At 38.1% G+C, this 25066-nt stretch overlaps 1 protein-coding gene across 3 annotated transcripts in view; it reads left to right on the forward strand.

Moving 5' to 3' along the window:
- Window positions 1–25066, forward strand: part of wnt7bb (wingless-type MMTV integration site family, member 7Bb) — a 95415-nt gene that overhangs the window by 34287 nt on the left and 36062 nt on the right. The window contains exon 1 of one of the 3 annotated variants that reach the window (XM_067437197.1): window positions 10981–11676. The exons of 1 other annotated variant lie outside the window; for it this stretch is intronic. In XM_067437197.1, coding sequence (XP_067293298.1) covers window positions 11612–11676 — 65 coding nt within the window. In that variant the 5' untranslated portion in view covers window positions 10981–11611. Of the gene's footprint in view, window positions 1–10980; window positions 11677–15498; window positions 15923–25066 lie in introns of those variants that run through there. One more of the 3 variants, XM_067437196.1, reaches the window with a different exon arrangement.

The following is a 25066-nucleotide window of genomic DNA, read 5'->3' on the forward strand; positions in this document are numbered from 1 at the left end:
CATTCTTTACAAACAGTGAAAACTTCGTTGCAGATTAGACACACCAGCTTTGCATTCACAAAACCAGGTAGGATGCATGCACAGATGTCTTAATTCCCATTGTTCTTTGTATGCCGTATTTTCGCTGTTTCCTCTTTAGACTCTTTGATAGTGCTATCTTAAATGTTAACATCACTCTGCACTCGATAATCGTTTAGCCTACCTCCAGCACGCAAATGATTAAAAAAAATGCAGTTCACTACGTGAGGATGCCAAGGAATAATTCTGAGCGTAAAAGTATGCTATACGTGACGTCAAATAATTATTACAATAGGTTGTGTAACAAGCAAATTAAAATACATTTATTATTTACAATATGGAAAGTGGAAATAATAAAACATAGTTTGTTAAGAGCACTCAAACATCAATAAAATGCTCTTTTATTTTAGTTATTTTTATTTATTTATTTATTAAATTATACCTTGACTATATTCTGGCCCGCCATCTTGTGGCAAAACATTTTTTGGGCCCGTGGCCAAATATACATGCCGACCCCTACTCTAAAAAATGCTGGACTAAAAACAACCCAAGTTGGGTTGAAAATGGACTAACCCTTGTTGGGTTGTTTTAACCCAGCGATTGGGTTGTCTTAGGGCTGGGCGATATGGCCCCCCAAAAAAATCCCCGATTTTTTCACCAAAAATTCGATTTACGATTTAAAACGATTTTTTCCCCCTCCTACTTAAAATCAATCTGCAGATGACAAAGAAATTGTTCAAAACAAGTTTTAACTTTATTTTGTTTAGGTAAACTTAAATATTTGCGGCTTGGTAGAAGTGCCTACCTGGGGTGCAAAACTTTCAGCATGTGAATAACCCGGACTATTCCACAGTATAAATGGGCACCATATCTTTTGCAATATACAGTATACATATCAAAGGTTTATGAATTGATATGCAGATAAAATTAACTTTTATTAACAACAGTAATGTGCAAAAAAGTATAGGGAAAATTTAAATGTTATGCTCTTATTAAATATAGATTAGCATTGTTCTTCAATAGTCTCACACTGAACTGATCGACAGCTTCAGTGATTATTAAAGGAGCTCTTTACTTTACTGTAATTTAGTCACAATTTGAAGAAAAGTTTAGTTTTTCCTGAGACTGTGACTTCGTACTTTTCTCCATACATTAGGGAGTGGAAATCGCTAATAAATCAATAAGTGCTCTTCTGCTGGTTATAGTGGTGGGCATTTCATATCTTTTTTAAAATAAAAATGCTACAAAATGGATTACACATTTTAAAAAAATAAACTAAAAAAAAACATTCCACTTTTTCTTCCACAAGACCCCCTTTAAACTTTTAGTTTTACAAACCATCACATTAAAAATAACATTACAATCGGATATTTTGAGCTTTGAAGTGCTGGAAATAAGTGTGAAGCTCTTGAAAACCATTGGAAAGTGCTTGAATTTTAATCTCAAAAGGTTGTACGAATCCTGAGACAAATAATGACAACAACATTAAATCCATGTGGTTTTACTACAGTAAATCATGGTGAATGTTGGTGATTTGTGACTGAAACCCCTGACCTTCGCTCAGCTCTGTTTGATCTGATATCTGTGGTTTATAACAGAATTGTGCGCCGACCGCTTCCACTAGATCACAGTAGCGATGGTGTGTTGATTTAAACGCTCTCTCACTGGATCACCAGCGCTGTGTATCGTGTCTGTCACGAGATTGGCCCGTGTGTGAGCTCGCGCTGCGTTCGTGTCAGCGCAGCTTTAAATGAGTATAGCGCCTAGCGCGGTTCCGTTAAGACTTCAAACACACTTTGCAGCGGGGTATTGTTAATTGTTCTGTGAAAAACTGAATGTTGACGCTCTCCTTGTTGTTTGTGTACCTCTGTGGCAAACGCGCGCGGGGAGTGCTGAGCCATTACGGGAGCCCAGAGGGGAGCGTCGGCGGATTTTAAAGAGAAATCCGATTTTCATTCACAAAAATCGTCGTAAACTAAAAACTCGAATTAATCCATAAAATCGATTTATCGTAACCCAACCAGTGGGTTAAAACAACCCAATTGTTGGGTTAGTCCATTTGTTGTTTGTAACCCAGCATTTTTTAGAGTGTACATAGGCAGCATCCTTCAGAGGTCTTCAACCCTGCTCCTGGAGACTCACTGGCTGCGCCCGAAACCTGGAAAATGTTGCCTTCGGAGGACACATTTCAAAGCTGGAAGGCATCAAGCAATGTCCAGATCTAATGTTTGCTTCACTTCCTGTCTCCTGAGAGACCTTCATCTAATGGATTTTTGAAGGCAGCATACATGTATCCTGTGCTTTCCATTCAGTGACAGTCGAGTGTGGAAAATAAGATGCCGTCTGAAAGTTGAGCTTTCTGTTCAGTTTGTGTGTAAATGTGTGTTAATAACCAATATTTTCCACTTCTGATGTAATTTCTAGCGAGAAATGACTAATGTAGTAATTAAATCAGTGTTTAGGTCTCACCAAAGCTATTTCTATTTTGCTGTCGATCATTAAACTGTTACACTGCTTCAGAAGTCTGTCTGAAATTAGTTTCGTGAGGTGCCTTCATGCACAAAACGCTGCCCTACAAGCCATTGTCTCATAAGGCAGCGAGGCAACGAGTCAGCTGACTAGTTTCGGACGCAGGGCCACTGTCCTGCAGCGTTTAGCTCCAACCCTTATTAAAGACAGCTGGAGATAATCAAGATTTTCAGGATCGCTTGGTGAAAACACACAGGCAGGTGTGCTGAAGCAGGTTGGAAATAAACTTTGCAGGACAGTGCGTCCGCAGGAGCAGGGTTGAAGACCTCTGTTCTAAGGGGCCGTTTACACCACCGTTTTCAACTAAAAACATAAAACTTTATGGATTTTGGCCGTTCATTTACACTATGATGGCGTTTTGGGGGCCTTAAAGGTTTCTTTACAAAGTGACATCGCCATCTACTGGCCTGGCAAGAATAATACAGCATTTTTAATTGTTTTCACAGATCTTTGAGAGTGGGATCGTTTGACAAGGTTGTCTACTGCAGAGGTTTTCAAATTTGATGATGCCAAGGACCCCCAAGTATGATGCACTTTTATCTGGCACCCCCTTCCTAAAATCCATATTCTATTTAGGCATATGAAAAACATAAACAGTGTGATATTATAAATACAAAATATGGTTTGAAAACTTGATAAATTGGCTATAGCCTACATAATGTTATGTAACCTAAAGAAAAATGATTTGTACAATAAATGTATGAAAGCAGCTAACTCCAGTGAGTGAGATAAAGGGGACTCAGAAGAAGATACAAAGCAAACTTTCACAATTCTTTAAAGTAGCCAATGTATATGGCAAGAGAAGAGAGACACATTTAGATTAAAACAGAATGTTTGGTAGACTTTATCCATTTTTGCTTTGTCTGGGGACCCCTTAGGACCTTCTGGAGGACCCCTGCGGGTCCCCGGACCCCAGTTTGAAAACCCTTGGTCTACTGTATGCCAAAAATGCAAAGTGAAAACATTTCCATTTTAAGTACAGCATTGTCGTGTAAACGAACTATAAGGCTGCATCATAACTGAAAGGAGATCAGAATTGAAACCTCATTAGTGATCAGACTGGAGCACTTAGTAGTAGTCAGCAAATTGTGTGACACGCGCAGATGATTTGATTTTGGTGTCAGCATGTTGAAAGGTATGCAATTCAAATTCTGATAAGCGTAAAAATACAATATTGGGGAAACTGAATGAATTCGAGCATGCTTTCAAGAAACAGTTTTGGTGCTAGTTAACGGTGCTTTTGATTTTTAATAGCTGTTTATGTTGCATACGCTGTAAACATTTTTTGTTGGTTTAATTTAAAAAGTAAGTAACCTGGTTGCCTTAATTTTGAGTTTATTGAAATAAATTTGAGTTGATACAATGAAGGAGATTTGTTTAATAAATAGAAACTCAAAATATTATTGTATTTGAACCACATAAAAAATGTGATAAATCATGAAAATAGCACTATTTGGCTGCGTCATCAAAAATAAAACACACAATTACCCAATATGCTTACAAAATCTTTTAATATTATTTGAATAAAGGTTGTCGATTCTCAAAAATGTTCATTGTATTATCTCAAATGTTTAATTTAAATGAACTCAACATCTTAAGGCAACCAGGTAACTCAAAAAAAGAAAAAAAAAACATTTAGTAGTGTATGGGGAATTTCAGATCTCGCAAACCTGTCAGTCACTTGAGATCCACTAATAACAAACCACAACCATCCAATCAACTCCCCTCGGACCAAATCAAGCCCCGCCCTACATTTGTTCTTGTTTGTGAAGCAGTTTCACTCTGATATTCCTCACACAGGGAATAAAACACTAGCAAAACTTGTATTTCATGCTGACTTTAATATTTTGCCTTTGTTCTAATCCCTATTTTTGCTGTCTAAAAAGACAGCTTCTAAGTTCATACCACCGTTTTCAACTAAAATCTGAAACATTTTTATGTATTTTGTCCGTTCATTTACACTATGATGGCATTTTGGGGGCCTGAAAGGTTTATTTACAAAGAGACATCACCATCTACTGGCCTGGCATAAATAATACAGCATTTTTAATTGTTTTGCACACAAAAAATGCAAAGTACAAACTTTTCCTTTTTTTTTTATAGTATGTCATGTAAACATACTATAAGACTGCATTATAATAACTGGAATAGATCAGAAATGAAACCTCATAAGTGATCAAACTGGAGCACTTATAGGCAGCCAATTGTGTGACGTGCAGAATATTTAATGTTGATTACAGTAGAGTTTGCTATTGGCATGTTGCTTTTTTATGCTAAAAAGCATAAAAATAAATTTTTTGTAAAAATGAATGCATTCGAGCATGCTTTAAATAAACTGTTTTGATGCTAGTTAACGGTGTGTCCATTTTTGAATAGCTGTTTATGTTGCATAGAGGAATTTCCCATCTCGCAACAAGACTTCCTTTCAGTTTATGATACAATATCTTTCATGTTTTGATTAAATTACTTCATGAATAGACCTCACAAAGCCACTGTAGGCTAAGCTAGCCATTCATGGAGAAGCAATTTGTATGCATTCGACCTGTTTGTCTGTATATGACATCATCGTTTGTCTTTTTTGAAGTCCTTTTGGAAACACATTTGACTCAAATAAAGCGCAAAACCGTCTGCACGCACACAAACATGTGGCGTGAAAATGCAGTGACACATGCCGTCCTGACAATTGGACTCCATAAAAGCAGCAGATTGGTTGTCCTTTTAAACATTTTAATGAAGCTAAATCAAAAAATTACGGCCATGGTGACAAACAAGAGCATGGTTTTATGCGGACGCTTCAAACACCGCCACGCCGCAACAATCACCCCCTGAGCGACTTTATATTGAGTTTCAATCCGTCAAGCGACCATCTGGTGTAGCTGTGAGCGCGTTTTGAAGTGCGCTCTTAAAACTGTAAAAGAAGGGATGTCAAGGAACAAAGCATTTCTGTGGTTTGTTGGGTTTCTCTCTGTCAACAAAAATGAACCATCTGAACAGATGAGTGACATACTAGTGCCATTAACAGGAAGTACTGGAGAATCATTACTTCATCTGTGAGCCGCCACGTTTACATTTGTAGGCCTTGGTTTTTGTCTCGTTGGACAAAATATCACAATCTCCTAATAGCTCGATTGTTTCTCCTAGGAAGCAGATTCATGAAGACTTTTGCTCAGATGTTTCTCCTCATTTAATATCAGCTGGACGGTTGCTGTGTGTCAGTGAATCATGTTCAGGGATCTATATGCAAGTACTTTGGTCTAATTCTGTAGTGTACACGTCAGCAATGGCTTTAATATAGATCATTGCAATTCATTCGCAAATACATTTTACATTTAAATATTTCATTTTCATATGCAAGTTAATTTTGCATATTGTTAGGCCTATGTAGTTCAGTTCATGTTGCCACTGCAAAAACTTAAAAGGGATAGTTCACCTTTCATTTCATCTGTGTGTGTGTGTGTGTGTGTGTGTGTGTGTGTGTGTATGTGTGTGTGTGTGTGTACTTGTTTATATTACATTGTACATATTACACCAAATGTCCCCACAATGTAATATAAGCCTGAGACTAGCAGCCAGCGGTCCCCACAATGTAAATGGATTTATAAACATACTAAATGATGTATTTTTGAAAATGTAATAATGCAGAATGTTTCCTGTGATGAGTAGGTTTAGAGGCTGTGTGTGTGTGTGTGTGTGTGTGTGTGTGTGTGTGTGTGTGTGTGTGTGTGTGATGTGAAGTGACTCTGGTTCATACGGTGTGTGAGTGTGGATGTGAAATGACTCTGGTTCATACAGAGAGTGTGGGATGTTAAGTGACTCTGGTTCATACGGTGTGTGAGTGTGGATGTGAAGTGACTGGTTCATACGGTGTGTGAGTGTGGATGTGAAGTGACTCTGGTTCATACGGTGAGTGTGGGATGTGAAGTGACACTGGTTCATACGGTGAGTGTGGGATGTGAAGTGACTCTGGTTCATACGGTGAGTGTGGGATGTGAAGTGACTCTGGTTCATACGGTGTGTGAGTGTGGGATATGAAGTGACTCTGGTTCATACGGTGTGTGAGTGTGGGATATGAAGTGACTCTGGTTCATACGGTGTGTGAGTGTGGGATATGAAGTGACTCTGGTTCATACGGTGTGTGAGTGTGGGATATGAAGTGACTCTGGTTCATACGGTGTGTGAGTGTGGGATATGAAGTGACTCTGGTTCATACGTTGAGTGTGGGATGGGAAGTGACTCTGGTTCATACGTTGAGTGTGGGATGGGAAGTGACTCTGGTTCATACGGTGAGTGTGGGATGTGAAGTGACTCTGGTTCATACGGTGTGTGAGTGTGGGATATGAAGTGACTCTGGTCCATACGTTGAGTGTGGGATGTGAAGTGACTCTGGTTCATACGATGTGTGAGTGTGGGATATGAAGTGACTCTGGTTCATACGTTGAGTGTGGGATGGGAAGTGACTCTGGTTCATACGGTGAGTGTGGGATGTGAAGTGACTCTGGTTCATACGGTGTGTGAGTGTGGGATATGAAGTGACTCTGGTTCATACGTTGAGTGTGGGATGGGAAGTGACTCTGGTTCATACGGTGTGTGAGTGTGGGATGTGAAGTGACTCTGGTTCATACGGTGTGTGAGTGTGGGATGTGAAGTGACTCTGGTTCATACGGTTAGTGTGGGATATGAAGTGACTCTGGTTCATACGTTGAGTGTGGGATGGGAAGTGACTCTGGTTCATACGGTGAGTGTGGGATGTGAAGTGACTCTGGTTCATACGGTGTGTGAGTGTGGGATGTGAAGTGACTCTGGTTCATACGGTTAGTGTGGGATATGAAGTGACTCTGGTTCATACGGTTAGTGTGGGATATGAAGTGACTCTGGTTCATACGGTTAGTGTGGGATATGAAGTGACTCTGGTTCATACGTTGAGTGTGGGATATGAAGTGACTCTGGTTCATACGTTGAGTGTGGGATGGGAAGTGACTCTGGTTCATACGTTGAGTGTGGGATGGGAAGTGACTCTGGTTCATACGGTGTGTGAGTGTGGGATGTGAAGTGACTCTGGTTCATACGGTTAGTGTGGGATATGAAGTGACTCTGGTTCATACGTTGAGTGTGGGATGGGAAGTGACTCTGGTTCATACGGTGAGTGTGGGATGTGAAGTGACTCTGGTTCATACGGTGTGTGAGTGTGGGATGTGAAGTGACAGAAGGATGTGAAGTGATGAAGGAGGAGCAAGGACAGCGGAAGACGGGAAAGTCCAGGCCTGGTCCTCTCTCGTCTTCCGCTGTCCTTGCTCCTCCTTTTATGCTCCCGTCATATGGCCGCGAGACGAGACCGGTGTGTCATGCAGCTGGCACTTGTCAACACTAATCACCGGCCCGCTCTCGCGGTCCCTCGCCCCGCTGCCTGTCACACCACATAGGACTTAGTCTAAATTCCTGGTCTAGTGGTAATGCTGTAATCCAAGCAAAGCAGTGCATTATTAGTGATGCAGAGTTTTCTTTGAGGGTGCTATCTTAAAATAAAATCACAAATCAATAAAATCAATGTTAAAAAACAATCTTCAAAATACCTTTAATACCTCAGGATTTTTGTTTTGGTTTCAGTGCAAATATCTTTCTGCATTTTTACATTCCCAAAAAAACTCATTCTGTATTATTTACAATCTTGTTTCCTCACACACACACAATCTCACTCACTTGTAGGGTTGGGCATCGAGAACTGGTTCTAACTTGGAACCGTTTAAAAAATAACGATTCCATTGGAATCGTTTAGAAAATTTATTTTCGGTTCCGATCTTCGGTTCCAAGCGCGCAAGTTTTGGTTTACATGGCCACGTGATTTCCTGCTTGCGCCCGCTTGTTCTTTTAGTCATGGAAGCCAGGTAAGCGGCTCTGAAGTGTGGATTTATTTCACTTTTAAAAGCCTGGGTCGGCACAGTGCAACTAGTGTTGTCAAAAATATTGATACTGAAATATCTGAAAAGATACGATAGCCTGCTCAGCCTACACAATCGATACCAGCTGCTCTGCTCTCCTCTCCTCTCCTCTCTGACCGACAGCGAGTTGACACGCAGCCGCATATTCTCATTCAGCCGGTTAACCTCTGAACACGACGGACGCGCGTTCTGCTGGACTTTTCCTTACGACAGCGAGTTAGTGTTAGTGTGTGTGATCGGTCTGAATTTCGCGCGGGATTGCACATAATTCTACGAATCCCCGCAGATTTCAGGCTCACATCTGAAGCGCGCACACACATAGTCTACCGTAATAAAGCCCCTCTGACATACAAGTGCAAATATTTGCTTCTTTCTCCAGCTTATTATTGGTCAAATACACTCAAACAAATTCTCAGTGCACATTTTGAAGAGTATGTAAACAGTCTTAAACAATTCAGGACGAAATGAAGAAAGAGTAACAGGAACAGTGTTCAGGATCCATGAGTGCGGCAGTTCTTAAAGGGACAGCAGTCATTTGTTATTCAAAGTCAAACTACAAAAAGACAAACGATCACACTGCTCTTGACTGATCAACTTGTGTAACTTTAATGGTTTTATATGAAACTATTTAATTTTTTGCAAAAAACATTATCCAATGTTATTTTAAATTTATTTAGCCACTTTGCATTTTTTTATTCAGTTTCTTACCTGAATGTTAGACCTACCTGAAAAAATAAAGCTGTCTATTTCATTTATATCTTTTATTCTATTGTATTTATTTGTGCTATTTTGTGTAATATGTATCTTTGTTTATTCAATTTAACATTCAAAATCAAGCTTACTTGTGCTGTGTTTAAACTATTGCAACACAATTACCCCGTTGTAAAAAATACATTGAGTTAACAAATATTTGTGAGATAATTTTAATAGTCATTGATCAATGTTTATATATGAGAAAAAGCTTAAAAGCTTTATCATATAAAGTGATCTCTTCAGAAGAAATTTTTGATTGCCTAGACTTTCTGCAGACAAAAAAAAAATTATATAAAAAATATCTAATTGACAGTATATGCAGCGTTTTTCCCCCGTTGTATTGAAAATAGCATTGAATATCGATGTGACATGTTTTGACTCCATCCCTCAAAGAATCGGAATCGAGAATCGAAAAGAACCGGAATCGAAAGTAAGAATCGGAATCAGAATCGTTCAAATCAAAACGATGCCCTACCTTACTCACTTGCACACACACACACACGCACACAATACCACCCAAAACCAGTACGAACGCATGTACAGTAGCACATTTCTTGTGTTGCCCCAGCAACGTTTTTCTACTAAGAATACTGAGTATTAATTATAAGCTTTAAGGTATTAGTTTCTCAGAATATGCTTATTAAATGTACTCCATATAATCCAGTGAAATCATATGTGTAATCCTGGGCGGTTGCAGTGAGATGTGTGCTCTTTACCACAAGGGGGAGTGTTGTTTTCTCATTGCTCTGGTCTTTTGCTGAACCTGTACAGAAACGACATGACACACATGAACATAGATATACACTTATAGCTTTTGTGTAGTTCACTTATTTGAAATGTTCACTATTTGAAAAAGTAGTTTTTTTAAATGGAGATCACATGCGACTGCTGATCTATAAGTGCTTGAGTTTTGCAGGTACAAATATGCATCTTTTTAATCTCTTATCAGCCAGATTTGGTGATTTTTGGGTTCCTTAGAGGATTTTAAAACAGGCACAAATCACACAAAACAAGTTGCTGGTGCACAGTTAGAGGGCAGAGCTAATAAAATGAAAGCGTTTTGAAGACTTTTTGATCTTGAGATCATTGTTGAGATCTCCTTTGAAGCTCATACGAGGTCTTTTTCTCAGGAGAGATGCAGAAGACTTCAAGTTTTTTTGCTGCCCAAACGATTGCAATATTAAACAGCTTATGGGGATACATCCATAAAATCAGCTTCTGGTTCAAATGCATTGCTTGATAATGTTTATACACTGTAATAAAAAAAAGTTGTTTTTTGTTGATTTAACTTTAAAAGTAAGTAACCTGGTTGCCTTAAAATTGAGTTTATTGAAATTAAAAATTTGAGTTGATACAATGAAGGAAATTTGTTTAATAAATAGAAACTCAAAATATTTTTGTATCTGAACCACATAAAAAATTTGATAAATCATGAAAATAGCACTATTTGGCATGTTTCACTGCGTCATCAGAAATAAAACACACACAATTACCCAATATGCTTACAAAATATTGTAATAATATTTTAATAAAGGTTGTCGAATCTCAAAAAATGTTCATTGTATTAACTCAATTTAACTTTCAATGAACTTTTAAGGCAACCAGGTAACTTTTTTTCTATGTATTATATATATATATATTACAGTGTAGTACCAACAGAACATGTTTTATGTTACACAGCATCCTAAAATCTGTTAGAAAACCGACCTCTTGCTTAACATGACGTCTGCACCCACAAAATATCTTTGAATGTGTAAATCAAGTAAGAAAAATCCTGTCCCCGCCTCAAATATCAACCATGAAACGTATACATGGAATGATCACTTGATTGTGCAATTTCATTATGAAAAGAGAGGGCTGAGCCTCAATGCCTTTCATTTGCGGTCTGTGCAGCCAAAGCACGTGTTTCATGCCTGTAAAATGCTCTCATCTGTGAGTGTGAAGCCGAAGGGGCGTGGATAAAAGCTTGTGTTACCTGCCCTAGACTTTCACCTGCGGAGAAATGGAAAGAATTTAGCAAACCAGCAGCAGTCGATGAGCCTGGAACATAAAACCGTCGGCATTCCACCAGAAAGAGGGAGAGGGAGAGAGAGAGAGAGAGAGGAGGAACTTGACGCTCACGGCAGGTTCACCTGAAAACATTCGACTCGCTCCTCCTTGAAAACACAGCGTTTGTAACCCTCAATCTTGCTTTCAAACCCGAGAACGAGACGGCAAATCATCCTTGATCTGAACCCTGACTATGGCTCTCAGATTTCTAACTTTACAGGGACTCAGAAAGACCCGTCGGAGAGACAGAAACAGCGTGTTTACCTGCGCAGGTGGAACAGAGTGGCCGATGTGAATTTGCTGGATTTCTGCACTGACTGGACACCATGGTCAGACCCCTGCGGATCTTTAACGTGCTCCTGTGTTTCGGCCTCATTTATTCCAGGCTCGGGTAAGTGGAGAAACTGCATTGTGCTGTGTATAAGCGCTTTAAATGCGATGCAAACAGGACGTGCCCGGCATCGGAACATGATGTTTACGTTTGAGTAGTCGATGCATGTCATCCAAATCAACATGATCTGAGGCACTTTCTTTCAGCTTTTTGAATCTGTTCACTAGTCCTACGGTGTGATAATGCATTGTTTTATAATGCAAATATGAGATCATTAAAGGGATTTAAATTTAATATAGCTTTCAGTGGATCACACCAGCTTACCTAAAGCATTTTATGTCAGCTATATGGGAGAAAGCAAACTTTTTCTGCATATATATATATATATATATATATATATATATATATATATATATATATATATACACTGTAAAAAAAAATGTTGGTTTTTGTTGGTTAAACTTAAAAAAGTAAGTAACCTGGTTGCCTTAAAATGTTGAGTTTATTGAAATTAAAAATTTGAGTTGATACAATGAAGGAAATGTGTTTAATAAATAGAAACTCAAAATATTATTGTATCTGAACCACATAAAAAAATGTGATAAATCATGAAAATAGCACAATTTGGCTGCGTCATCAGAAATAAAACACACAATTACCCAATATGCTTACACAATCTTTTAATAATATTTTAATAAAGGTTGTCGAATCTCAAAAAATGTTCATTGTATTAACTCAGAATTTTATTTTCAATGAACTCAAAATTTTAAGGCAACCAGGTAACTTAAATTTTTTTTATATATATATATATATATATATATAGAGAGAGAGAGAGAGAGAGAGAGAGAGAGAGAGAGAATGCATTAAAAGTTTGACAAAATGTGATCTGAAATGCCGCATTTGTTAAATTTACAGTTAGTGTATTGGAGTGAAATGTGTGCGTGTGTGTGTATATATATATATATATATATATATATTTAGCTCCAATACACTAACTCTATATTTAACAAATGTGGCATTTCAGATCACATTTTGTCTTCTAATATACAAGCTTCCATTGCATTTATCGGCATTATAAATACATGCAATTGATACAAAAAAGTGATTTTCCGATCTGTACACCTGCTGCAGCTCATGGGTTCTCGGGTTTAAAAGCGAATAGGGTTGGAGATTGAGGAGTTCAAGGTCGTCATGTGAGTGAATTTGATCTATTCTAGCTATTTTCCCACCATGTTTAACTAGTTTAAAGGAAGATTCATCTGTGGTTTGCCTTCACCTCTCTATACCCTCAGTAATAACAGCATGCCGAGTTGTATTTCCACATTCCTTCAGCCTTCAGTTTTGCAAGACCTCACCTGAATTCTTTAGGGATTTATTCGTATTCCAACAGAGGGTCGCCTGTCATCTAGTCTATTCATGATTTACTTTTATATTTAACTCTTTGCTCTCGCGTTTATTTTCTTGTGTTGTGCATTTGAGAAATTATACTCTTGGCAATGCAAAATAAAACTGGTATATCATATCTAGATCTGCATGTGTCTTTCTGCAGCACAAACCATCTTTTGAAGTGTAAATCCATTCATGCCGCTGTTATTTACCCCAAACAGGTGATTATATACAGTTTACGGTAACTTCTAAAATAGAAAACCTCTTCTTTCTCCTCATTTCTGGCCTCTTGCAGACACGTTTGTCATTATGTCAAAGCTCTGAGATTAATCACACAATCCTCAGAAGACAGAAGATTGCTCCCAAGACCTCGTATGACTGAAAGCATGCTTTGAGATCTTCAGATAATGTGGGGTCTCGTCAGGTCAAACCTGTTTTGTCACCCCCGAGGCTTGATATCTGTCACTATACCCCCTTCACCCTCGTTCTCTGACATGACATATACAGCACATGCAGGTACAAGCATTGCATTTCACTCAGCGCATTAATAAAGCCGGCCTACAGATTTATGGCTTATCTTTGGACAAGTGTGTATGCTAACTTGTACTAATTTTTTATCTTCTAAAAAGGTTCCTTGTGTGTTATTTGAATTATTCTAAATGTTAGTTTCCTAGTTAAAAAAAGATAGACATGAATCGTCCTCTTAAGTCAAAATTTGAAAGCAATAAGCTTGAAAATCACGGTTTGTGCAATTCCGATTGCTCGTGAAAGCAGCATTAGTGGTTCAATTACTACCAAAAATTGTTCTGTTGTTGTTACAAGCCATAATCTAATGGAAAAGTGAAAATTAATCGCAGACAGAAATTGCCGGCGGACGTCACCATAGCAACAGTCGAATCTAGGGGTGTTCGATTCCAGGTTTTGGAGTCGACTCCGATTCCTGACTCCCACTGTGGGAATCAACTCCTCGACTCGACTACTTTAAATCAAAACAGGGTTAGAAAACAGACAAAATTGCTGTTTGTTAAACACTTAAATTATTCCCCCGACAATGAAGTCCTAAAATACTTATATTAAAACCGCACACTTTTAGCGTGGCCGTCCAAATGAGTCCAATTGAGCGATACTTTTGTGGCTATAAACGTTTCTGTATCTATTGCCAATACATTATTTTACACAGGGAAAGTCACGAAAAAAGATGTTGAGTGAATGTGCCAAACGCACATGATAATTGTCTTAAAAGGTGCTAAAGATACTAACTTATACATTAAAAAAGGCAAACTATTGATGCGTTTCTTCTTGATATTTTTAGGACTTATGGTTAGTTTAATGACGTTAACCATGGGGAACCAAATCTCTATTTATTGCAATAATATATACCATCAAATAAACTAAAGCTAGCATGGGGGAAGCCTATATTTACAAAATAAAGTCGCTGTGATTGTTTTTTTTTCTAAAGTAAGCACTGAAATAAATGTGTGTGACAAAGTTTCTGCGACAGCTCTCTGACCCGGTGTATTAGGCGGCCTTCGTCAGTGTATTACCTCGTGGATCGCTTCATTTCATTCACTCCTTGCTTAGAGTGCACTCAACTGCCATGCACTTTAGAGGAGAGATTCAGTAAACACGACAGAGTCGACACCGAGAGTCGATTCCTGTACTGGAGTCGACCCCGCCTCTGGGGCTATTCAGAGTCGAGGAATCGACTCGTTTGGAGTCGACTCCCCATCACTACTTCGAATTGATAGTTCTGTCCTTGAAAGTTTCCTCTGAAGATCCTAAAAGAAAACTTTCGATGTTCTACTGTTGCTAAGGTTGCGAAATTTTTGAGAGAAATGTAGCCATTTTCACTTATTAAATAAATTATAGTGAACACATCACGTCGCTAAATAGACAAGCAACTGCAATGGATGGTATATAGTTTATCACATTATTATGTAGGCCTAAGCCTATCAATTACTTTTAGGTAGTATGAGGGGTGCAAAAATACTTGTTTCTGTTTATTTTTTAACAGAAAACTCTCGAGGTTGTACTGTTGCTGATATGGTGACTTCCGCAGCGAACGTCATGTGAAAATAACCTAGGCTATATTAATTTGCATACAAGTAGGCTATAGGCAGTTTAAAGATGGTTGAGTGAATAAAATCATATAGTGAGGGAGTGTAGCCATTTTCACTTATTAAATAAATGCTCACGAACAAGCAAACGCTATGGACGGAATACATATATTTTTAACACTTTATTAGGCTATATAAATCTACATATCAACTTAAAGACTGGTAAATTATGTTTGGATAGTATGAGGGGCGCTAATACAAGACGATTTCGCGCCAAAAACTACAACGCAGTCCAAGAATTCGCGCGCTGCTTGAAGGAAACGGTGTCATGTAATCAATAACCTACACGGATGACAAAGCTTCTGTGATAATATTGAAACCTTTGAAGTGAACTTGCATTAGGGTGCCTCGGTTACCTCTCTCTCTCTCCAGCGGGCACGGACGCGATGTCAGTGTGGCCCCTAGTGGCCCCTTTATCCAAAAGTGGGCGGATGGTGGTGTGATGGTGCCGTTCTCTGCCCAATGGCAGCCCGGAGTCTCCGGAGAGGAGAGAGCCACTTCTGTTTCCATCCCCAAATCCCCCCAAAAACCATCAGCCCGCTCCGACTGAACGAACTGCGCGATGACACAGCGCGTCTCCTTCGCACACACACGCGTCTGGGAGTTACGCGCCGCGTAAAGGAAGCTCCGTTACCGAACATCACGGACGCGCAACTGGAACTAAACGCGTTTCTTTCTCTCAGCCCGTCGGAAAAGCGTCCGTTCGCTCCATATGTCACCATGATCCTCTTCTCATCGCGCAGTGTGCTGCTGTCTGTCTATTATCCGCAGATCTTCCTCATCCTCACCAGCGGGAGCTACCTGTGAGTTTACAAACCTAAATCTGTCGCTTTCACGTTCATAGAGAACCAGACTAAAGTTTGGACACAACTTTACGATGGCAGAGATGCTTTAAATTGGTTATACAGGCAGATATAGATTGAGCTTATTTACAAAACTAACATTTAAATGCATGTTTTGACATGTAGAAAACCTTCCAACAAGTGTTTAGTATCTCCTGTTTTTAAAACGCATCCCTCACACAACCCCAAAGGAACATGGACTTCTAAACGCAAAGCTTTTTAGTTACTGAGAGATAAAGCCATTAAAGTGTACAAGATTCATGGAAAATTCAGTTGTATGAGAAAGAGACCCCATTAAAAAAGAAAAGAAAAGAGAGAACACGTCTGGATGCATTGAATCGTGGAGGGAAACATTTTAAGGGAGTTTTAATTTGTGTAATACATGTTGGTCACTACATCATTTTTAATCATATTTCTATTATATGTTAATACACAACGAGTAGAATTGTCCAAACCTTTGACTGATTGCGTGCAAGGATGGATTAATAAAACATTAACATTTTAGTATTGATCTATAGGGAGATTTCTGCACCTGAAGGGGGTTTTCTTGAATGAACACGTGATTGATTGAGTAAATATGGTGGTTAATATTTAGATAAGCTTAATGAATGATGTGATGTTGATGGTGTTGAGACACTTACTTTGTGCTCGTGCGTTCAAATGCAAGATTGGGTTTAACTTTACTGCGTTTTGATAGATCTCATGTGAATATGAAACTTCATAAGTTCATGAAGCGATACTGATGTTTGTTTTGTCAGGTGACCTGGAAATGTGCTTTATCTAAGTTTACAGGTTTTATATAAGTCATGCAGATTATTTAATATGACCACAGTTACGTTGCAACATTGGAAGTTATTTTTTAGAGCCAGGATCAATAGAAATAGCTGTTTTTTTATTTGTTACCGTGTAGATAAGGATATTGAAGTGCAAATCTGGTTCTGCTTGGGAAATGTAAGTGTTGTTCAGTGTTGAAGTTGAATGGAGAGAATTTCATTTGGCCACTGAGTGGCAGAGAAGTTCAGTAAGATTTATATATAAAGTGTGTGTGTGTGTGTGTGTGTGTGTGTGTGTGTGTGTGTGTGTGTGTGTGTGTGTGTGTGTGTGTGTGTGTGTTCAATTATGAGTTGCTTTGGTTTTACAGACAGACAGTTTATCGGTTTAACCTTCACCTACTCTGAATACAGCCACGTTACACCTTTTGCATTCACATGCTGCAGTGATACTAATGAAGTATGGGGGCTAGTTGTCACACGGTTCATGTTTATTTCTGTGTCGTCACAAACCTCAAAGTCTTACAAGCACTTGAACATTACAGCTGTTGCTGGGGCAAGTTGTCACACTATAAGGGGTATTTCACTCATATTATAAAAGCTATTTAAAGACTTTTCAGCATGATATAAACTGTACATGAGATTGAAAATCATGAAAGGTTAACATAACATAGCACAGCTATTATTAATCAACAAATTTAATACAATGAATGTGACAACGTCTCCCAACCTGACTTTTCATATATGTGTGTGTGTATATATATATATATATATATATATATATATATATATATATATATATATATATATATATATATATATATATATATATATATATATATATACTCAATTCTATAAAGTGTTTTAAACGCAAAGCCTTATAGTAATTGAGATAAAGCCCTTGTGACCCTTTCCATGTGTGACAACTTGCCCCAATCTACCCTATATGTACACGTAGCGCCACAAAGTAGTGTTACTTCTGTAAAAAAGCACCGTGAACACTCAGCTCATCTCTTCTGAGCAGCACGTTTGAATGACAGCGATGCGTTTGGTCTGTTAAATTATTTTCCTAATCATTTTGTCCAAAAGCCTCGTTGTGTCTCTTTGTTAAATGACCTGTTAAATGAGTCCAGACCGAGGTCTTAATTTAGCGTCTGGAGACCCCAAACTCAATTTTTTAAATAGATTTGGGTTTTTGTTGCCATTTTAAGCGGGTAAGTCTATGTATAGCGCTGGTTTTGCACAACACTATTTACATTAGAAACCGTATTTATTCGGCACATTGCAAATTTGATTCATTTGCTGGAATTAATGGCTTTTAAAGGGAGGTTAAAAAGGAAGTACGTGGCTCTCTTTTCAGGAAGCAAACGCATTAGGGAATCTCTCACAGAGTGAATCTACTTCATCTGAATGCTTTTTAAATAGTTTTATGAGGAACATTTGGGGTGTGAAAAGTTGAAAAAAGTACTTAAATGTGTAATAAAACATTGCACTGCAGTGCAAATAAAGTTGTTATTCAGTGTTTTGTCTTGTTTCCTGTACAAATATCTAAACACACTTAAATCATGATACATTTACTTGACATATCTTGTTTTCTGAAAAATATATCAAAATAATTTTTTTTTTTTGCTGAAAATTAGAAAAATGTTTGCCATTAGAGTCAGAAGAATGTGCGTTGAATTAAGTTATAATGGATCTTTAAGTAATTTTAACTTTAACTGTTGAAAAGCTGAAAATGTCTTAACTAATGTTAAAAACATGTCATGACTTATTGATCAAATCCTTCATTTTTTCTTTTTTTACTGTGGACTGCCAGCTTTTTTTAAAAACTTGTTCTTAGCAAAAACGACTTAATTTTGATACTTTCTCACGTAATATCTTAAGTATTTTTGCTTCTCAAGTAAATTTGATTTAAGAGTGTGTTGATATTTGTACTGGAAAACAAGACAAAAATACCAAGAATTTGTATCTTTCCAAATTCCAGACATGGAACATTTGTAGTGTAAAATGAAAGATATTACACTTTATTTTCAAACAAATCCCGTAATTGATCCCCCTTAAAACCAGCCGTCATCATAGCAGCATAACATTTTTATCTCAGATAATAAAAAACAACTCCTTTTGTGAAAAACATCTATTCACTCTGTCCCATTATTGGCTTGAAAGATTCTTTGCTATTCTGAAAGAGACATAGTTTTAATAAACGGCCGTTTTAGACGTACAACTAAGCCCATAAAAGTCACATTTCCATTTTTCTGAATGCTTGGGCGATGCAGTCTGAGGTTTGAGAGTTTTCTGGTGCCAGTTCATCCATGTTGGTAGTTTAGAGTTTGTTTTAGCAGGATTTGTTTTAAGTAGAATGGACTGGGTGATAGCTGGAGCCAAGCGCACAGGGAACATTTATTTTCTTGTGTTTAAAAGTAGAGTGCATTTACTCATCCCGGGGATTATTTATTCCTCATTTACCAGGAAATCCTACTCATGTTTGAAATCTTCCTGGTGAGACAGAACTGATTTATTTTGTCATATTTTATATGGACCACAATTAAACTTACATTTGGGGCTATTTAAGTGTAGGGTCGCTTGGTAAAAACGGCTATTTTCAGATGGGAAAATACCATGCGTATTTTATAGGAGTTACAGCATTCTGCATTACCTGTGTGGTCAGAAAACACGAGGACTAGTTAAGAAGAAGCCATTAAACATGCATGATTGAGGTTGACGTGCACCTTAATGTTTCATTCTTAAACTGTTCCTCATTTCAGTGCCATAAAGTTAAGGAGAAAGTGAGTGTGTAGAATTAAAAACTCAGATCATTTGATTTGAGAAGTGTGATATATGACTTGATTGCACAGTTTGACAACGCAAGACGAGCATAAATGCACTTTTATTGATATTATTTTGAGATATTAAACCACAATGTGTGCCTTCATGTCATTGCGTTTGCACTTTACATCACAATAACCTGCTGTGAAGGAAACGGTCTATATTCAACTTGTTTAACCAAAGACATCACTTGTTTAACCAGAAACAACGTCAGTTGGTACTTTATGCCTGGACGAGCCGGACAGCCATAATAAGAGGTTTTAAATGAAAAAAATAATAAAAAAAAAACAAACAAAAAGGGTGGAGCATTTAATTTGTTTCTAGAGCAGCATGTTCTGCGGCTCACGCTCTGATTTATGGTGCTATGGGAAAAAACATTTGCAGATGAAAGTGTGATGACTACATAATATCATTAGTTTTGTAAAACCTGTAGTCTCATCATCCAAAACGCACATGGCTAAACAACATTGGTTTTGCACATTGTAGCTCATTATGTGGTTGCCAGGGTGTTATGCAGTTGCTATGGTGTTTTGAGTCTTTTGTAGCCCGTTATGTGGTTGCCAGGGTGTTGTTTTGCAGTTGCTATGATGTTTATTAGCCCGTTATGTGATTGCCGGGATGTTATGCAGTTATCTGGTTGTCAGGGTGTTAATCAATTGCTACAGTGTTTTGAACCTTATGCGGCTGCTAGGGTGTTATGTAGTTGCCACTGTGTTTTGTAGCTTGTCATATGGTTGCCAGGGTGTTATGTAGTTGCCACTGTGTTTTGTAGCTCACTATGTGGTTGTCATGGTGTTATGCAGTTAGGGTGTTTTGAATGTTTTGCAGCTTATTTTGTTGCCAGGGTGTTGTTATGCAGTTAAGGTGTTTTGTAGCTTATGTGGTTGCTAGAGTATTATTATGCAGTTTCAACTGTTTTTTTAGCTCGTTATGTGGTTGCCAGGTTGTTGTTATGCAGTTTCCACAGTGTTTTGTAGCTCGTTATGTGGTTGCCAGGGTGTTATGCAGTTAAGGCGTTTTGTAGCTCGTTATGTGGTAGCCAGGGTGTTGTTATGCAGTTTCCACAGTGTTTTGTTGCTTATGTGGTTGCTAGAGTAGTATTATGCAGTTTCAACAATGGTTTGTGTTTTGATGCTCGTTATGTGGTTGCCAGGGTGCTATGCAGTTGCTACAGTGTTTTGTAGCTTGTTATGTGGTTGCCAGGCCAGGGTGTTGTTATGAAGTTAATGTGTTTTGTAGCTCATTATGTGGTTGCCAGGGTGTTGTTATGCAGTTTCCACAGTGTTTTGTAGCTCGTTATGTGGTTGCCAGGCCAGGGTGTTGTTATGAAGTTAAGGTGTTTTGTAGCTCGTTATGTGGTTGCCAGGGTGTTGTTATGCAGTTTCCACAGTGTTTTGAGTGTTTTGTAACCTGTTATGTGGTTGCCAGGGTGTTATGCAGTTGTTAGGGTGTTATGCAGTTGCTATAGTATTTTGTAGCTCGTTATGTGGTTGCCTGGCCAGGGTGTTGTTATTCAGTTGAGGTGTTTTGAATGTTTGTAGCTTATGTGGTTGACAGTGTTATTTTGCAGTTTCCACAGTGTTTTGAGTGTTTTGTAACCTGTTATGCGGTTGCCAAGGTGTTATGCAATTGCTACAGTGTTTTGTACCTCGTTATGTGGTTGCCAGGCCAGGGTGTTATGCAATTAAGGTGTTGTAGCTCATTGTGTGGTTGTCAGGGTTTTAAGCAGTTACAGTGTTTTGAGTGTTTTGTAGCTCGTTATGTGGTTGCCAGGGTGTTGTTATGCAGTTTCCTCAGTGTTTTGAGTGTTTTGTAGCTCGTTATGTGGTTGCTGGGGTGTTGTTATGCAGTTTCCTCAGTGTTTTGAGTGTTTTGTAGCTCGTTATGTGGTTGCCAGGGTGTTGTTATGCAGTTTCCTCTGTGTTTTGAGTGTTTTGCAGCTCGTCATGTGGTTGCCAGGGTGTTGTTGTGCAGTTTCCACAGTGTTTTGAGTGTTTTACAGCTCGTTATGTGGTTGCCAGGGTGTTATGCATTTTTCACCGTGTTTTGAGTGTTTTGCAGCTCGTCATGTGGTTGCCAGGGTGTTGTTATGCAGTTTCCACAGTGTTTTGAGTGTTTTACAGCTCGTTATGTGGTTGCCAGGGTGTTATGCATTTTTCACAGTGTTTTGAGTGTTTTACTGCTCGTTATGTGGTTGCCAGGGTGTTGTTATGCAGTTTCCTCAGTGTTTTAAGTGCTTTGCAGCTCGTTATGTGGTTGCCAGTGTGTTATGCAGTTTCCTCAGTGTTTTGAGTGTTTTGTAGCTCGTTATGTGGGTGCCAGGGTGTTGTTATGCAGTATCCACAGTGTTTTGCAGCTTGTTATGTGGTTGCCAGGGTGTTATGCAGTTTCCACAGTGTTTTGAGTGTTTTGTAGCTCGTTATGTGGTTGCCAGGGTGTTGTTATGCAGTATCCACAGTGTTTTGTAGCTCGTTATGTGGTTGCCAGGGTGTTGTTATGCAGTATCCACAGTGTTTTGTAGCTCGTTATGTGGTTGCCAGGGTGTTGTTATGCAGTATCCACAGTGTTTTGAGTGTTTTGTAGCTCGTTATGTGGTTGCCAGGGTGTTATGCAGTTTCCATAGTGTTTTGTTGCTCGTTATGTGGTTGCCAGGGTGTTATGCACTTGCTACAGTGGTTTGTACCTCCGTTATGTGGTTGCCAGGCCAGGGTGTTGTTAAGCTGTTGCTATGGTAATTAGATTTTTTTGTAGCTCATTATGTGGTTGTCAGGGTGTTATGCAGTTAAGGTGTTTTGTAGCTTATGTGGTTGCCAGGGTGTTGTTATGCAGTTAAGGTGTTTTGTAGCTCGTTATGTGGTTGCCAGGGTGTTATGCAGTTAAGGTGTTTCTTAGCTTATGTGGTTGCCAGGGTGGTGTTATGCAGTTTCCACAGTGTTTTGTTGCTCGTTATGTGGTTGCCAGGGTGTTGTTATGCTGTTGAAACACGTTTCAAACCCTAGTGAGGTGTTTAGTATACTTCGGGTAGCATCTTAAATACAACAAAACCTGTGCCTGATTTCAAACGCCAGAATGTGGACGTCGCACGAATATCGACGCATATGAGAGATTTGACTCATTCATTTTAATTGGACAAAAACGAATTTACTACCATTCAAAAGATTTTTCAATATTTTTGAAAGCCAAATACTGCATTTATTCAATCAAAAATACATTAAAAGTGGTGAAATATTATTACAGTTTAAAATATGTGAATATATATTAAAGTGTAATTCTGTCACATGATCCTCATATGAGGAGTTGCTGATCTCTTCGAATCATCAATGTTTAAAACGGTGCTGCTTCATATTTTGATGAATACATTTTTTGTAACACTATAAATGTCTTTAAATTTATCAAATATGACAGTAATGCATCCTAGCTGAATGAAAAATGACCCCAAACATGATTGTAACTATATTTACAATTTATACATATCTCACTTTGTCTTCCATTTGTATTGTATTCTGGGATAACAAAGGATAAATGGGATGCGTCCTTTAGAATTCGGCCAATATCAGGTACGTTAGACTTGCGTCTGATGCTCACTAGTTTTGGAACAGATCTATGGATTTGGCAGCAAAACTCAGTCCTCATAGCGGAGCACTTAATGCCCAAACACATGGGTTTGGAAGGCTGTGGAGGCGCTATATTAACGTGTGGTCGAGTGTTAGTTTGTGTTCGCAGAAGGGTTTAAATAAACACACACTTTTAGCTGCTCTATTATATGCAGAAACAGGAGATGTTTCTTAAACACTGAGCAGGAGGGGTCCCACGACTTCATCACACATGTGCTTTTGTGTTTAAGAGTAATTCTTAAGCCTTTGTGGACATGGAAACACAACCAGAAAAGAGTCAAACCAGCCGTATCCGATTTCCAATGAACATTCCTGGTCTTTGTCCCGCACTGTTTGATCTATTTTGACGTGGAATCCATAAGTCACATCTATTCTCCCAGCAGTGACACCGACCCGTCCGCTCCTGCTTGCCTTTTTTTCTCTTTTCTTTTTTGCTGACACACGCATTGCTTGTTGCAACTCGCCTCGAGTCCTCAGCGGCCGGTGACGTCATTCTTCAAAGTTGGCACGCGTCTTGCCCAGTTTTTACAGTCCTCGTCTCTGACATGTTTGAAAGGCACATATCTGACTGGGTTCAGTGCTCGTAAACATAGTTTGGCCGCGCGGGTTCATGCAAACAGGAGAAAATACTCGGCGTGCATTTTAAGAGCGCTGTATCAACACCGAAAGCCCTGCGATGACAGAGATGTGTGCGTTTGGAACATGACCCACTCTGTGTGGTCACAGTTGCATGAAAATATGACTTGAATCAAAAAAGAGGGCATGAAAAATCTGATCTTCATAACCAGTAACACATTGTTCTGTATTCCAGTTCTGCTCTTTTCTATTCAGTTGTGTTTTCTGTTCATCGGCCGTGTTCAATTCTATTCTGTTGAGTTTTATGCGATCACGATTCATGTCATGTTCTGGTCTATTTAATTCTATTTGATTGTATAAAATCATGTTCAGTTGTTTTTCGTTTCTATTCCACTTGTTTTTGTCCTATTCTTCCATGTCTTGCACTGTAAAAAAATGTGGTTGTTTTTTGTTGGTTTAACTTAAAAAAGTGAGTAACCTGGTTGCCTTAATTTTGAGTTTATTGAAATTAAAAATTTGAGTTGATACAATGAAGGAAATGTGTTTAATAAATAGAAACTCAAAATATTATTGTATCTGAACCACATTAAAAATGTGATAAATCATGAAAATAGCACAATTTGGCTGCGTCGTCAGAAATAAAACACACACAATTACCCAATATGCTTACACAATCTTTTAATAATATTTTAATAAAGGTTGTCGAATCTCAAAAAATGTTCATTGTATTAACTCAAAATTTTAATTTTAATGAACTCAAAATTTTAAGGCAACCAGGTAACTTTTTGTCTAAATAATTTTTTACGGTGTGGATTACTCTATTCCAATTCTATTCTAAATTACAGTTCACTTCTGTTCATTTTTCATGTTTTCATGTTACTCTACAGTTACTGAATGTCTTGGTTTATTCCACACTGTACAAAATTATTTAGAAAAAAAGTTTCCTGGTTGCCTTAATTTTGAGTTCATTGAAAATCAAATGTTGAGTTAATACAATGAACATTTTTTGAGATTCAACAGCTTTTATTAAAATATTATTAAAAGATTTTGTAAGCATATTGGGTAATTGTGTGTTTTGTTTCTGGTGACGCAGTGAAACATGCCAAATTTGATTTATCACATTTTTTATGTGGTTCAGATACAATAATATTTTGAGTTTGTATTTATTAAACAAATTTCCTTCATTGTATCAACTCAAATTTTTTATTTCAATAAACTCAAAATTTTAAGGCAACCAGGTTACTTACTTTTTAAAGTTAAACCAACAAAAACCAACCAACATTTTTTACAGTGTATTCTGATTTTATTCTATATTTCAG

Source organism: Pseudorasbora parva, chromosome 25 (genome assembly GCF_024679245.1).
Source record: "Pseudorasbora parva isolate DD20220531a chromosome 25, ASM2467924v1, whole genome shotgun sequence".
NCBI classification, from domain to species: domain Eukaryota; kingdom Metazoa; phylum Chordata; class Actinopteri; order Cypriniformes; family Gobionidae; genus Pseudorasbora; species Pseudorasbora parva.